Here is a 13,830-nt window from a genome sequence, read left to right as displayed (position 1 = left end):
CTTGGAGAATGTTCCATGTGCACTCAAGAAGAAAGTATATTCTGTTGCTTTGGGATGCAGAGTTCTAGATATATTTGTCAAGTCCATCTGATCCAATGTATCATTCAGGGCCATTGTTTCTTTATTGATCCTGTGTCTAGATGATCTATCCATTGCTGTAAGTGGGGTATTAAAGTCCCCTGCAATTACCACATTGTTATCAATAAGGTTGCTCTTGTTTGTGATTAATTGTTTTACACATTTGGGGCCTCCTTATTCGGAACATAGATATACAATTGTTAGCTCTTCCTGATGGATAGACCCTGTGATTATTATAAAATGTCCTTCTTCATCTTTTGTTACAACTTTTAATTTAAAGTCTAGTTTGTCTGATATAAGTATGGCTACTCCAGCTTTCTTTTGACTTCCACTAGCATGATAGATAGTTCTCCATCCCCTCACTTTCAATCTGAAGGTGTCCTCAGGTCTAAAATGAATCTCTTACCGACAGCAAATAGATGGGTCTTGTTTTTTTTTATCCATTCTGACACCCTATATCTTTTGGTTGGAGCATTCAGTCCATTTACATTCAGTTTTATTATAGAAAGATATGGGTTTAGAGTCATTGTGATGTCTGTAGGTTTCATGCTTGTAGTGATGTCTCTGGTCCTTTGTGGTCCTTGCAACATTTCACTCACAGAATCCCCCTTAGGATCTCTTGTGGGGCTGGTTTAGTGGTGATGAATTCCTTCAGTTTTTGTTTGTTTGGGGAAATCTTTATCTCTCCTTCTATTCTGAATGACAGGCTTGCTGGATAAAGGATTCTTGGCTGCTTTTTTTTTTTTTTCCTGTTCATCATATTGAAGATTTCCTGCCATTCCTTTCTGGCCTGCCAAGTTTCAGTAGATAGGTCTACTACTACTATTATGTGTCTTCCTTTGTAAGTTAGAGCCTGTTTATCCCTAGCTGCTTTCAGAATTTTCTCTTTATCCTTGTATTTTGCCAGTTTCACTCTGATATTTCGTGCAGATGATCAATTCAAGTTACGTCTGAAGGGGGTTCTCTGTGCCTCTTGGATTTCAATGCCTTTTTCCTTCCCCAGATTAGAGAAGGTCTCAGCTATGATTTATTCAAGTACACCTTCAGCCCCTTTTTCTCCTTCCTCCTTCTGGAATTCCCATGATATGGATATTGTTCCGTTTCATTGCATCACTTAGTTCTCTAATTCTCCCCTCATACTCCTGGATTTTTTTATCTCTCTTTTTCTCAGCTTCCTCTTTTTCCATAATTTTATCTTCTAATTCACCTATTCTCTCCTCTGCCTCTTCAATCCGTGCTATGGCCGCCTCCATTTATTTTTCACCTCATTTATAGCATTTTTTAATTCATCTCTGTTGCAATACATTCTCTGATGGCCTCTGTGCTTTCTTCAAGCCCAGTGATTAATTTTATGACCATTATTATAAATTCTTATTCCATTATATTGTTTAAATCGGTTTTGATTAATTCATTAGCTGTCGCTACTTCCTGGAGCTTCTTTTGAGGAGAGTTCTTCCGTTTTGTTATTTTGGGTAGTCCCTGTGGTAACTCCAAACTGTAGGCCACTTCTTGTGTTATCAAGAGTAACTTGTGTGGTGGGCGAGGCCGCAGTCAGACCCGATGTCTGTCCCCAGCCCACCGCTGGGGCCACAGTCATACTGGTATGTACCTTATCTTCCCTTCTTCCAAGGGCAGGACTCACTGTGGAGTGTGGTGTGTCCCCTGTCTGGGCTACTTGCACACTGCCAGGCTTGTGCTGCTGCTTCAATGGGATATGGCCAAGGGCGTATTAGCCGGGGTGGATCTGCAAGGTGCACAGGGGTGGGAGGGGCAGGCTTAGCTAGGTTTGCCATGGGTGGTCCCCTGTGGGAGAAACCCTGCAGCACGGGGAGGGAGGCAGGCCCGTCAGAGGCGTGGATCCACAGAAGAACAGCGTTGGGCATTTGCACGGTGCAAGCAAGTTTGGTGAGGGGAACTGGTTCCCTTTGGAATTTCAGCTGGGAGATGGGAGAGGGAAATGGCACTTCCCAGCGCCTTTGTTCTCCTGCCAAGCTGAGCTCTGTGTTCTGGGGCTCAACAACTCTCCCTCCCAGTGTCCTCTCGCCCTCCCCGCTCTCTGAGAGCAGAGCTGTTGACTTTTAACATTCCAGATGGTAAGTCCCACTGGCTGTCAGAACTCATAGGGTCCGGCCCCTCTGCTTTTGCAAGCCAGACTTCGGGGGCTCTGCCTTGCCAGGTGGGCTGCCCCTCCACCGCCCCAGCTCCCTCCTACCAGTCTGTGTAGCACGCACTGCCTCTCTGCCCTTCCTACCCTCCTCCATGGGCCTCTTGTCTACGCTTGGCTCTGGAGAGTCCGTTCGACTAGTCTTCTGGCAGTTTTCTGGGTTATTTAGGCAGATGTGGGTGGAATCGAAGTGATCAGCAGGATGAGGTGAGCCCACTGTCCTCCTATGCTGCCACCTTCAATTTAATCTAATAATTGTTTTTAAAGTATACTAGATGTTAAATGTTCTTAACATTCTTTTTCCAGTCTATACGAAAACAAGAGTGGACTGCAATCATTCCAAATTCCCAGCTAATTGTCATTCCATATCCTCACAATGTTCCTCGAAGGTAATGCCCTTGCTTGAACTGATTTTGGTAAAAATACTGTCAATTCAGAATCATAGAAACAGTTACATCTTTTAAAAACTCTGTCTCTATTCCTGCTGTGTTCCCATGAGTGCCATCATTTAATTTGCTTACAGCAAACCTTAAATGACTAGACATTCCTACACAAAAGGTCCCTGACTTTTTTTATGGAAAACAAATTAAACCCTATTAGAAAAACAGCAGGTTAACTAATTAGGGATTTATACATATTCTGATTAAATAAACTGATCTTCAGTTCACTAGCTATAAATTCTAATATTTCAGAGTGCTGAATTTTTCAATAAGCATTGATCTTTTTAATAAATGCTTAGAGAAGTGGTATATATCCCACAGTGGTTAGGCACACGTTTTGGAGTCAAACAGACCTAAGCTAGAAACTAAGACCCACTGCTGATGGTCAATTTCTGCATTTGTGAAGTGGGAAGTAGAACACCTACCTTAAAAAGATGAAGATGAAATATGTTTAAGACAGTGCCCAGCATAGAGTAAATTTTCAGTGAAAGGTAGATGTTTTTTATCTTTAGCAGAATATATTCCTCCTGTAATAATAGCATTTAAATCTAACTCCTTATCTTTGTTCATTTTTCTTTAAAATACTAGATTCATTCCATCATTTTTAAAAAGTAGGTAATGAAAGTATTCACTAACACTTGTTTCATTGGAAAGAATACAAGTTGTCCTTAAAGTTAGTCTGATATCAGTTATGGAAAATAACCAAAGAGGAAGGGTGTAATTTATCTATGAATATGTAACCAGCAGGGTGCTGTTTTGTTACATTTCTTCTCAAAATCCAGGCTGTATTGTTCTTTATTAAATTTTTCAATGGAATATATTCGATGGTTTGCTAGAACCAGCTCATGCCATCTCATGAGCTGATGGTATGCGTCTTTTTCTCACTCTGTTCAGTGAGGTAACATTAAAATCAGCTATGATGGGAGTATTTACAACATGAAAATTGGCAACTGCCAATAAGGTCTTTTTTCCCCACCCCAGAGAGCCACTTTACCAGCTCACTACAGGATATATTTTATGGTAGATTTAAGGGCTTTAGAAGCAAACTACTTAAGAAAACAACTTTATCACAACATTAGGCATGAAATAAGATAACATCAGTAGAGGGGCACTTGGCTAGCTCCGTCAGTGGACCACATGACTGGATTTTGGGGTTGTGGGTCAAGCCCCATGTTGGGTGTAGAGATTACTTAAAAATAAAATCTTTTAAAAAGAGAGAACATCTCTAGAAACAGTTATAGTCTGAGTTCAGATATTTTTTAATGAGTCTATATTATGTGTTTGTTACTTTTTTATACATGAAACATAACAAAACTAAAAAATCTGCACTATGCATAGGAAACTATATAAATTATGGTACTTCTATATGGTCTAATATCGTGACACAGAACAATCTCTTAAAATGGAGTGGTAAGCAAAAGACAATAAAAGGGAAATGCATTTAGAGTATGTACAATAAGCAACCATTTGTGATTTGAAGAAGATATTTGTGCATATATGTCTATGTATGTATAGAATATCTCTGGAAGGATATGCAGGAAATTGGTAAGAACTGATTGCTTCTGAGTAAGAAACTAAACGTTGGCCTTTTGTCCATATTTTTTCTTACCAAGATTTTTTTCTTACGTCTTTTCATTTTTTTGTTGTTTATTTTAAAAGAACTACCAAAAAAAATCTCATGAAAGAACTTTTTTTTTTTTTTAAGTATGAAGTAAGGTACTGAGAATAACTAACCTCAACTAACAGTATTCATTTTCTTGGTTTTCTTACTTTTGAATTTTGGAAAATTCTGTTACAGTTTTCTTTTATAATCTCAACATTTTTCATGTTTCTCTTGCTCTTTCTGAAGAAATGTTCTTTTCAAATTTATGTACATAATAAAAACGTAATTGATTTTAGTTTGAGGTGTATTTTGAGATTTATTGACTAGAGGCTAACTTACAGATCAATAAATTTTAATTATCCCAAAATAAGTCAATTACTACTTGCTATTCATCGGAATGATCTTACTTTTATTAAACTTTTAAAATAAAAATAGGCTAAATATATTTTTTAAAAATCCATGTGTATGCTTCCTATAAGAGACTCCCCTCAGATGTAAAGTCACACATACTGAAAGTCAAAGGAAGGAAAAAAGATGTTTCATGCAAATGGAAACAAAAAGAAGCTGGGTAGCTATATATATGTACATATGTAACCATATGTACATATATATATATATATATATATATCAGACAAAATATTTTAAAACAAAGACTTTAATAAAAGACAAAGAAGGGCATTACATAATAACACAAGAGTCAAAAAAAAACCCAGAGGATATAATAATTGTAAATATTTACGCACCCAGCATAGGAGCACCTAAATATATAAAGCAACCATTAACAGACCTAAAGGGAGAAATTGACAGTAATACAATAATAGTAGGTGACTTTAAAATGAAAATATATCCATCATCTATTTTCAGGGAGAATAAAATTCTTTGTATATAACCACCTGCAGTGTTGGTGATATAGAGCTTAAGCTTTTCAAGGTTTGCAAGTGCCATATTACGTAGTAGGGAAAGAGCTAGTTCTATTTATGCTAAAGTCTGTATATTGTCATTAACACTGAGGGACTAAAAGTGATTTTGTAAGAAGTCTCAATGTCATTGTGGTAATGTAAACCCTCCAACATGGCTCAGAAATGGTAGAAGTGTTTTTACACAAGCCATCTATACCCACTTAGTTATATGGCTGTTTTAGTTGGCCATAGTACATATATGAACAAGGATCAGAAAATAAGGTGACATGATATCAAAATTATGTAGTCTTGAAGTTCAAGTTTGCAAATTCAGCAAGTAAATCAAGACATAAACACAGTCTCTAAGATTGTCCTAAGTACCCTTAATAAGTTCACTTAAGAATAATTCTCACAGGATCAAAGAAAAATAATGAAGCATCTCATCAAAAATTCTATTCTGTTTCAGTTCTCTGAGTGAAATCTGAACTCTGTAGGATCATTAGTATTCTTAGCCCTATCTAAATTTAAGTGCTGTTGTTTTATTTATAGTGAATGGATAGTTGGGAGAATGAATTAATTGATGAATCAACTGTTTCATTAATTAATAGCTATTTGCTTTTGGGTCTCAGTAGAATTTTGTGATTTTTCATTTAAATGTGTAATTTTAATGATTCTGTTTTATCTACAGCTGGAGTGCCAAGCTGTACCTTACACCAAGTAACATCGTCCTACTTACTGCTATAGCTCTCATCGGTGTCTGTGTTTTCATCTTGGCAATAATTGGCATTTTACATTGGCAGGAAAAGGTTTGTTCATTTAAATGAAACATTAACTTTTGTTAACTTAGAATAGTAATACATTGCTCTCTAAAAACATTATATTTTAAACTTTTTTCAAGTAACTAAGATTTTCTGATTTTTCACATTCTGTCCATAATGTCATCTTACTGATAATTTCTTTCATCCTCTCAACTTACAAATGTCTCTTAACAATTCATACAAATCACAGAAAATTATTTTAAAACTTCAATGCTGTATAATAGTAATAAAATGATCACCCAAAAATTACCAGAAATATAGAAAAACTTAATTAGAAACAATTTCATAAAGTCCTGAAAAATAATTTTTTTAACAAGCCTATGTTTATGATCTACTTAGAGCCATGAACCCTTTTTTCCAGGAATAACAGCTATCTCTATATAAAGAATTGAAACACAGACAAGTTAAATGATTTTCTCAAGGTTTGGGTGGGAAGTAACAACTAAAGTGATAAACATCTTTTCTATTTGTAAAGTATTCTTTGCACTAAACATATTTCTATTCTTTAGTATAACTCCTAAATAATTAAAAACAACACTCCAAAAACATAGTTTTTCTTTATACAGTGTTTATGAGGAGGAAAGAAGAGGCTATCACATAAATTTGCTAGCAGTTGAGATATAAATTGAAAAACCAATTTCTATGAAAATGTGAATATGAATTAAATACATGTGTTAATAGGAATATATATTAAAGTATATAACTAGCAGGTTCCAACAATGTTCCCCAAAAAAGTCTTCTTTGTGTCATACAACTGTTTTCTTTTCTTTTTTTTTTTTTTTTTTTTTGTAACTACTCTCTTTGAATTGTCATGCCCATTATAATTATTTTTTATTAACTAAATTTACCATGTGTTTTAGCTGTTTTAACTTATGAAAAAGAGAAAAATTTAACTGTTCTGATAAATTTTCATAGGTTTGTCTCTCCCCAAAAATTACTCCTTTCCATCAAAAATCATAACAGAAACTTACATATTCAGTTAATTTTAAGATTGCAACTTAAGAAGTAAAATAAAGGGCGATCCTACATATTTTTTTTCCAGAAGTATCAGAACACAGTCTGAAGTATTAAATAGCTCTAGACCTATAAAGGAAGGGAAATTAATTTCATTAATTCCTCAGATCATCTGATTACAGGATAAACATTGTGGACTTATAATAATAATGATTCAGTGACTGAAAATTGAAGTTTTAAATACAGATGTGGATTTAACCATATATACTCCACTCTGGTACTGTGGTTCTTCTACCTTTCTGACCACTTCTCTTTCACCTATGCTGGGTGCTCCCTTCTAACATTTCCTAACCATAGTGTCTGCCTTAGGGTGTCTTCTTTGTACAGTTTTCCTGCCAATTTTATCCAAAGGCATAACTTCACACTATTACTTCAAATACCCCTAACACTCATCTCTCCCTAAAAGTCTCTTCCCCCATTTCTAGCCGTCTCCATGACATCTCTACCTAGATCACTTACAAGCACCATAAAACCAGTATTGTAGGGGCACCTGGGTGGCTCAGTTGGTTAAGCCCTTTGACTCTGGATTTCAACTCAGGTCATGATCTCACAGTTTGTGGGATCAAGCCCCAGTGGAGGGCTCTGCACTGGATGTGGAGCCTGCTTAGGATTCTCTCTCCCTCTCTCTCTCTGGCCCTTCTCTGTTTGTACACTTTCTCTGTCTCAAAAGGAATAAACTTAAAAAACAAACAATATTGTAAAGCTTTGTCTGTCTTCTTTCCTACTTAAGTATAAAATTTGATCAGTTGCCCCACTGATTCTGATTCCATAGCAATCCCTGCAGCTGACCCCACATCTGCATTCTTACTCCCAGGGGCTTTAGGTTCAGCTCCTTGTTAGGTCCTGCCTGGTCTCCCGGAGTTCATTCTTTCCCTTTCCACTTCATTGATTGCACTGCTGCCATATTATTCATCATCAAGTTTAGCCTTAATCATGTCACTCCTCTGTTCAAAAATCTCTGCCTAAAATCTGTAAACTCCTTAGCCTATCATTCTTAGAACTTCCATAGGACTCCACCATATACCTTTCCAACCTTATTTGTTACCAGTTGCTTTCCAGTATTCCATGCTTCTGCCCCACTTGGCATGATTATACCTATTTCATGCCCAGTTTGGAATGAATGCCCCTCCCCCTCATTTCCATGACTACTATCTTTTCAAAGCTTTCCCTTTCCTCACTCCAACCTAGATGTAATCTCTCTCCCAGAATATTAGTGACATTTTTCACTTTTTTTTCCTGAAATACAGTTAATTCAATATGGTTTGCTTTTTTCTCTCTAGGCTTTAAGTTCCTTGAGAACAAGATACAAAACTGAGGATTTTTCTAATCCCTCAAAATACCAAGCACAGTACTTTGCTGGGAGTGGAAGGTCAATGAATATATGCTAAATCAATAGGTTAATGCAAAAATAATTAATGTACTTTGCTTAGATTTGCTTATAGTGTTAAGAATGGGAAAAATAGTTGGGATGCCTGGGTGGTTCAGTTGGTTAAGCTTCCAACTCTTGGCTTTGGCTCAGGTCATGATCTCACAGTTGATGAGTTCAAGCCCCACATCAGGCTCTGCACTGATAGTGTAGAGCCTGTTTGGGATTCCCTCTCTTTCCCTTTCTCTGCCCCTACCCCGCTGGCACTGTCTCTGTCTCTCTCAAAATAAATAAACTTTATTAAAAAATAAAATAAGAAAGAATGGGAAAAATAGTTAATTCCATCCTTGTAGAATTAAATGTTTACTACTACTTTCAAATAAATAATAAATGATAACCAACTCAGTATTTAAGGAAAAGGAACATTTCTTGTTGGGTTTTTTTGTTTCTTTTTTAGTTTTTGTTTGTTTGTTTGTTTTGTTTTGTTTTCTTGAGTTTATTATCCCTTTAAAAGAAAATCTATCTTCCCCCTGGACAGTACTTTGCTTGTTTTTTTTAATTGTATTTTTTACTTTTTAAAATTTACATCCAAATTAGCTAACATACAGTGCAACAATGATTTCAGGAGTAGATTCCTTAGTGCTCCTTACCCATTTAGCCCATTCTTGTTGGTTTTTCAATTCAGTTAGTGGGTTCTTAATTATAAAATAGCTACTGTAAACTACAAAAATTTCATAACATTATTACATAATAAAATCACATCGTTTACCTACTACTGGCTTAGAGGTTTAAGATTTTTTTAATTAACATTTCAGAAATGGCTTTTATTGACATTTTCCTATCATTTATAACCTAGTCTAAAATTCTTTTTCAGAAAGCAGATGATAGAGAAAAACGACAAGAAGCCCATCGGTTTCATTTTGATGCTATGTGACTTGCCTTTAATATTATGTAATGGAACAGCTATTCACTTGATTAATTGAAATACTAAATTTGGCTGATAGAAAAAAATAGGGGATTTTGAATATTATTTATAAATGATGTATCCTTTGGTAATTATTGAAAAGTATTCAAATAAATATGGTCTGAATGTGTCACAAGGTCTTTTTTTAAAGCACTTTGTATACAAAGATTTGGGTTATTTAAATGTGCTGTATGTTTTTGTTCCTTTGTGGAATGCGTTGCATGTACTCAGGTGTTTATGTATTTATAATCTTATTAGAATAATGATGATGGAAAAAGACATGTATAAATAAAAATAAATGAGCAGGGATTTTTGTGTTCCACTTGAATTGGTCTTGCTTTTTCTTCTAACTGCAAATTATACTTTTGTGAATGTATCACAGATAAAGTTATTTCACCTTTGCCACAGTGGGCCAGGAATCACTCACTGAGGGCACACAGGGTAGTGATTGGGTACTCTGGCTTTGGAATTGCAGTCCAACAGGCTTGCCTTAAATTTCCAGTTTCACCAGTCACAAGGTGATTGAATTTGGCTAATTGCTTAATCTGTGAGCCTCAGTTTTCTTGTTTACAAATGGGGCTAAGAATACTACTTACTTGAGTTTGTAAACATCAAATGGGATGATGTATGTGAAGTGCTTAGCTTGGTGCCTAGCACAGAGTTAGTGCTCAATTAAGTGGTAGTTGTCATTGTTACTATTTTTAGACTTGCTTTTTACAGACTTCCACAACTAATTATCAAAATATATAGACTCAATAGAATTTTATTTTCAGGCATGAAGAAATCATATTCTTTGGAAAGCCTAAATTCTTAGGGTGGTTGACATCTTACATAACAATTTATTACTTGCTCGTATTAACTACAAATGATAGTACCCTCCAAGAATTAACGTGCACTAAAAATTTTCTTTTGAACACTGATCCTAATCATGTGATAATGAAGAGTATTTGATTTCTTGAAAGTAAACTGCTGTAGATAGCATCTGAGAATGCAAATCTTCAACCACATTTTTATTCTCAAAAGCATTCTCTAATTTACACTCACACTTCAATGCAAATTTTTGTGAACTTCACCTCACCAAAAAGTTACCCTAAGATTTAAACCTAAGACTGGGAAAAGTTTATATGTCAGTGCTAATGATTGTCTAATGTGCAAATGGACATATGATACCTATAAAACACAAAAACTTACCCCCCAAAATTTAATTTTGTTCTTTGTGTTATTTTTTTCTTTACAATTCACTGGGAATGGCATGTGTATAAGTGGTTTACTTTGTGTATCTATGCATGTTAATATGTCTCCTTAATAAATACTGTGTATTGAAACAAAGTATTTTGGTGAATTTGTAAATATTTTGTAAGTAATTATAAAGTCTAAATCACCTCTGGACCATGAGACAGAGGAAAATTGATTCACCCATTGCCTCCTTGTGACTTCATGCAAGATAAGAATCCCCTGACTACAGTACTCAGTTAAATTCAGTACTCAGTTAAAATTGATTCACCCATTGCCTCCTTGTGACTTCATGCAAGATAAGAATCCCCTGACTACAGTACTCAGTTAAATTCACTAAACAGTTATCAACAGCAATACTGTGCCAGGCACTATTCCACACTGTCCCTAAAGACTGTTAGGCTGAGTATCTATAAATTGATACAGCATGAGGTTTAAAATTCACTTGGGAGTCAGGATATATGGAGGAGTAGTGTTATAAGCAAACCAAATGTTAAAAAGAAAAAAAGAAGAGAAAGGAATACTTCACAATTCCTTTAATAAGGTCAACATTTCCCTAACACTAAAACCAAGTACATTACAAGAAAATAAAACTACAGGCCAATATAGATGCAAAACTCAACAGAACATTAGTTAATTGTATCCAGAAATATGTAGACAGATAACATGTAATAATCAAATGGGCTTCCTCCAGAATGCAAAACTAATTTCACTATTTGAGGTAAAAAAAAAAAAAAAAAAAAAAAAAAAGCAGTGTAACTCACCATACTAATAAATCAGAAAAACCATCTTTTATCCTCTCAATAGACACAGAAGGAAAATTTAACAAATTTAACATCATTCCTGATTAAAAAAAAAAATCTAGGCAAACTATGAATAGAACTTCCTTCACCTTAAGGGGCATTTTTTTTTTAATCTGCAGCTAATGATGTTTTTTAAATCTAAACTAATCTGCTCACATACTTAATGGTGAGAGACCAAATGCTTTCTCCCAATGACTAGGAACAAGGCAAGGATGTCCTCTCCCACTGATAGCTTTCCACATAGTCCTGGAAATTAATAATCCAAGAAAATGAAACAAAAGGCATACAGATTGAAAAGGAAGAAATAAAACTGTCCCTATTAGATGACATGAGTGCCTAGAAAATTCCCAAGAATCTATACACCCACACAACCTCCTAGAACTAAGTGAATTCAACAAATTCGTGGTCAACACAATCATTTTTTTTTAAGTTTATTTATCTTTGAGAGAGAGAGAGAGTGTGTAAGTGGAGAGAGGGCAGAGAGAGAGAGGTAGACAATCTGAAGCAGCCTCCAGGCTCTGAGCTGTCAGCACAGAGCCCAATGTGGGGCTTGAACCCATGAACCATGAGATCATGACCTGAGCTGAAGTCAGACGCTTAAATGAGCCACCTAGGTGCCCCAACACAATCATTTCTATATAAACACAATGAAACTTATGTGGAACTATTAACAAAGCATGCATGGGATCTGTATGCAGAAAACTATAAAATGCTGATGAAAGAAATCAAGGAAGACTTGAATGTAAAGACTGTGTTCATGGGTTGGAAGATTCAATCAAGCAAAGATGTAACACTCCCCAAAGTGATCTATAGATTTAATCCTTATCAAAATCCCAGCAGTTGTTGTTGTTTTTGTAGAAATAGACAAGATTATTGTAAAATTTATATAAAAGAGTAAAAGAACTAAAGTAGCTTAAAATAATTTTGAAAAAGAAGGCAAAGTTGGAGGAATCAAACTATCTGATTTTAATACAATGTCTTAGAATAAAGTTATAGAAATCAAGATAGGGTGGTATTGACAAATAAATAGAAGAGCAATGGAACAAAGTAGAGGGTCCAGAAAGAAACCCACACAAATATAGCTATTTGATCTTTGACAAAAGTGTAAAAGTGATTAGGTGGAAGACAGTCTTTTCAACAGATAGTGCTTGAATAATTGGTCAGATATATGCAAAGAGAAAAAAGGGACCTTGACCTAAACTTTCATACCTTATATGATAAATAACAAAAATACCTCATATGATAATATCATAAACTTAAGTGTAAAGCATAAAACTATAAGACTGTTAGAAGAAAACATAGAAGAATATCTTCATGAACTGGGGTTAGGCAAAGTGTTGTTAAAAATGACACCAAAAGTATGAACCATAAAAGAAAATATTGACAAATTTGACTTCATCTAAATTAAAAACATTTTCTTTGCCAAACACTTTCAAGAGTATGAATAGACAAGCTGCATATGGGAAGAAAATATTTACGAATCATATATCCGAAAATGGGCTTGTATCCAGAATGTATAGTAAACTCTCAAAAGTCAACAATAAATTAAAATATATACAATTTAAAAGTGGGCAAGACACATTACTAAAAAAGATATGCAAATGGCAACTAATCAGATGAAAAGATTTCCCACATTAGCTGTTAGGTAAAAGAATATTAAGAATCATGAAAAGATACCATTACACACCTATTATAACAGCTAAAACAAAAAATACTGAAAATTCCAAGTGCTGACATGGATGAGGAACAACTGGAGCAAACTGGAATTCTCACATATTCCTGGCAGGAATATAAAAGAATAAAGCAACTCTGGAGAACACTTTGGTAGTTTCTAAAATCAAACACATTTTTATATATGCATTGAATATATAATTTATACCAGATACAAAATAGATTTTAAAACAGGTAACATTTATAAGAGCATCAAATAAAGTCAACTATACAGGAATCAATAACACAAGTTGCATCACATCTCAGTGGGGTTTATAAAACTTTCTTGAGGAAAATTAAAGAAATCTTCAATAAATGTACATCTGTACCATATTTGTGGACAGGATGACAAAGTATTGTAAAGATGTCAAATCATCTCCAACTCCACTCAATATCCCAACAGATTTTTTTTGTTGTTGTTGCTGCTAAACTTGATAACCTGTTTATAAAATGCATATGGCAATACAAAGGGCCAAGAATAGCCAAGACTATCTCGAAAAAGAACAAGAACTTACTCTATCAGATATCAAAACTTAATATAAAGTTATAATGATTAATACAGTGTAGTATTAGCAAAGAGACCGGTGGATTCAAGACCTAAATGTGAAATGCAAGTTTATAAGCTTTTAGTATTTTTAACATACATAAATAAGTTCATGATCCTGGGGTAGGGATGAGTTTCTTATTCAAGTCACTCAGAATACTATAAAGTAAAATTTTATATGTATAGAGCATATT

General features: G+C 34.8%; 1 protein-coding gene across 2 annotated transcripts in view; it reads left to right on the top strand.

Annotated features, from left to right (window-relative positions):
- ITFG1 (integrin alpha FG-GAP repeat containing 1) overlaps window positions 1-10,675 on the top strand; it is a 347,986-nt gene extending 337,311 nt beyond the window's left edge. For both annotated transcript variants that reach the window (XM_023245671.2, XM_045047180.1), the window contains 3 exons: window positions 2,549-2,631; window positions 5,873-5,990; window positions 9,257-10,675. In XM_023245671.2, the coding sequence (XP_023101439.2) occupies window positions 2,549-2,631; window positions 5,873-5,990; window positions 9,257-9,316 (261 nt within the window). In that variant the 3' untranslated portion in view covers window positions 9,317-10,675. The remainder of the gene's footprint in view (window positions 1-2,548; window positions 2,632-5,872; window positions 5,991-9,256) is intronic.
- The last annotated feature ends 3,155 nt before the right edge of the window (window positions 10,676-13,830 follow it).

The sequence above is a fragment of the Felis catus genome, chromosome E2, assembly GCF_018350175.1.
Source record: "Felis catus isolate Fca126 chromosome E2, F.catus_Fca126_mat1.0, whole genome shotgun sequence".
In the NCBI taxonomy this organism is placed as follows: domain Eukaryota; kingdom Metazoa; phylum Chordata; class Mammalia; order Carnivora; family Felidae; genus Felis; species Felis catus.
The sequence above is the reverse complement of the archived record's forward strand: the minus strand, read 5'-3'. Positions and strand labels throughout refer to the sequence as shown.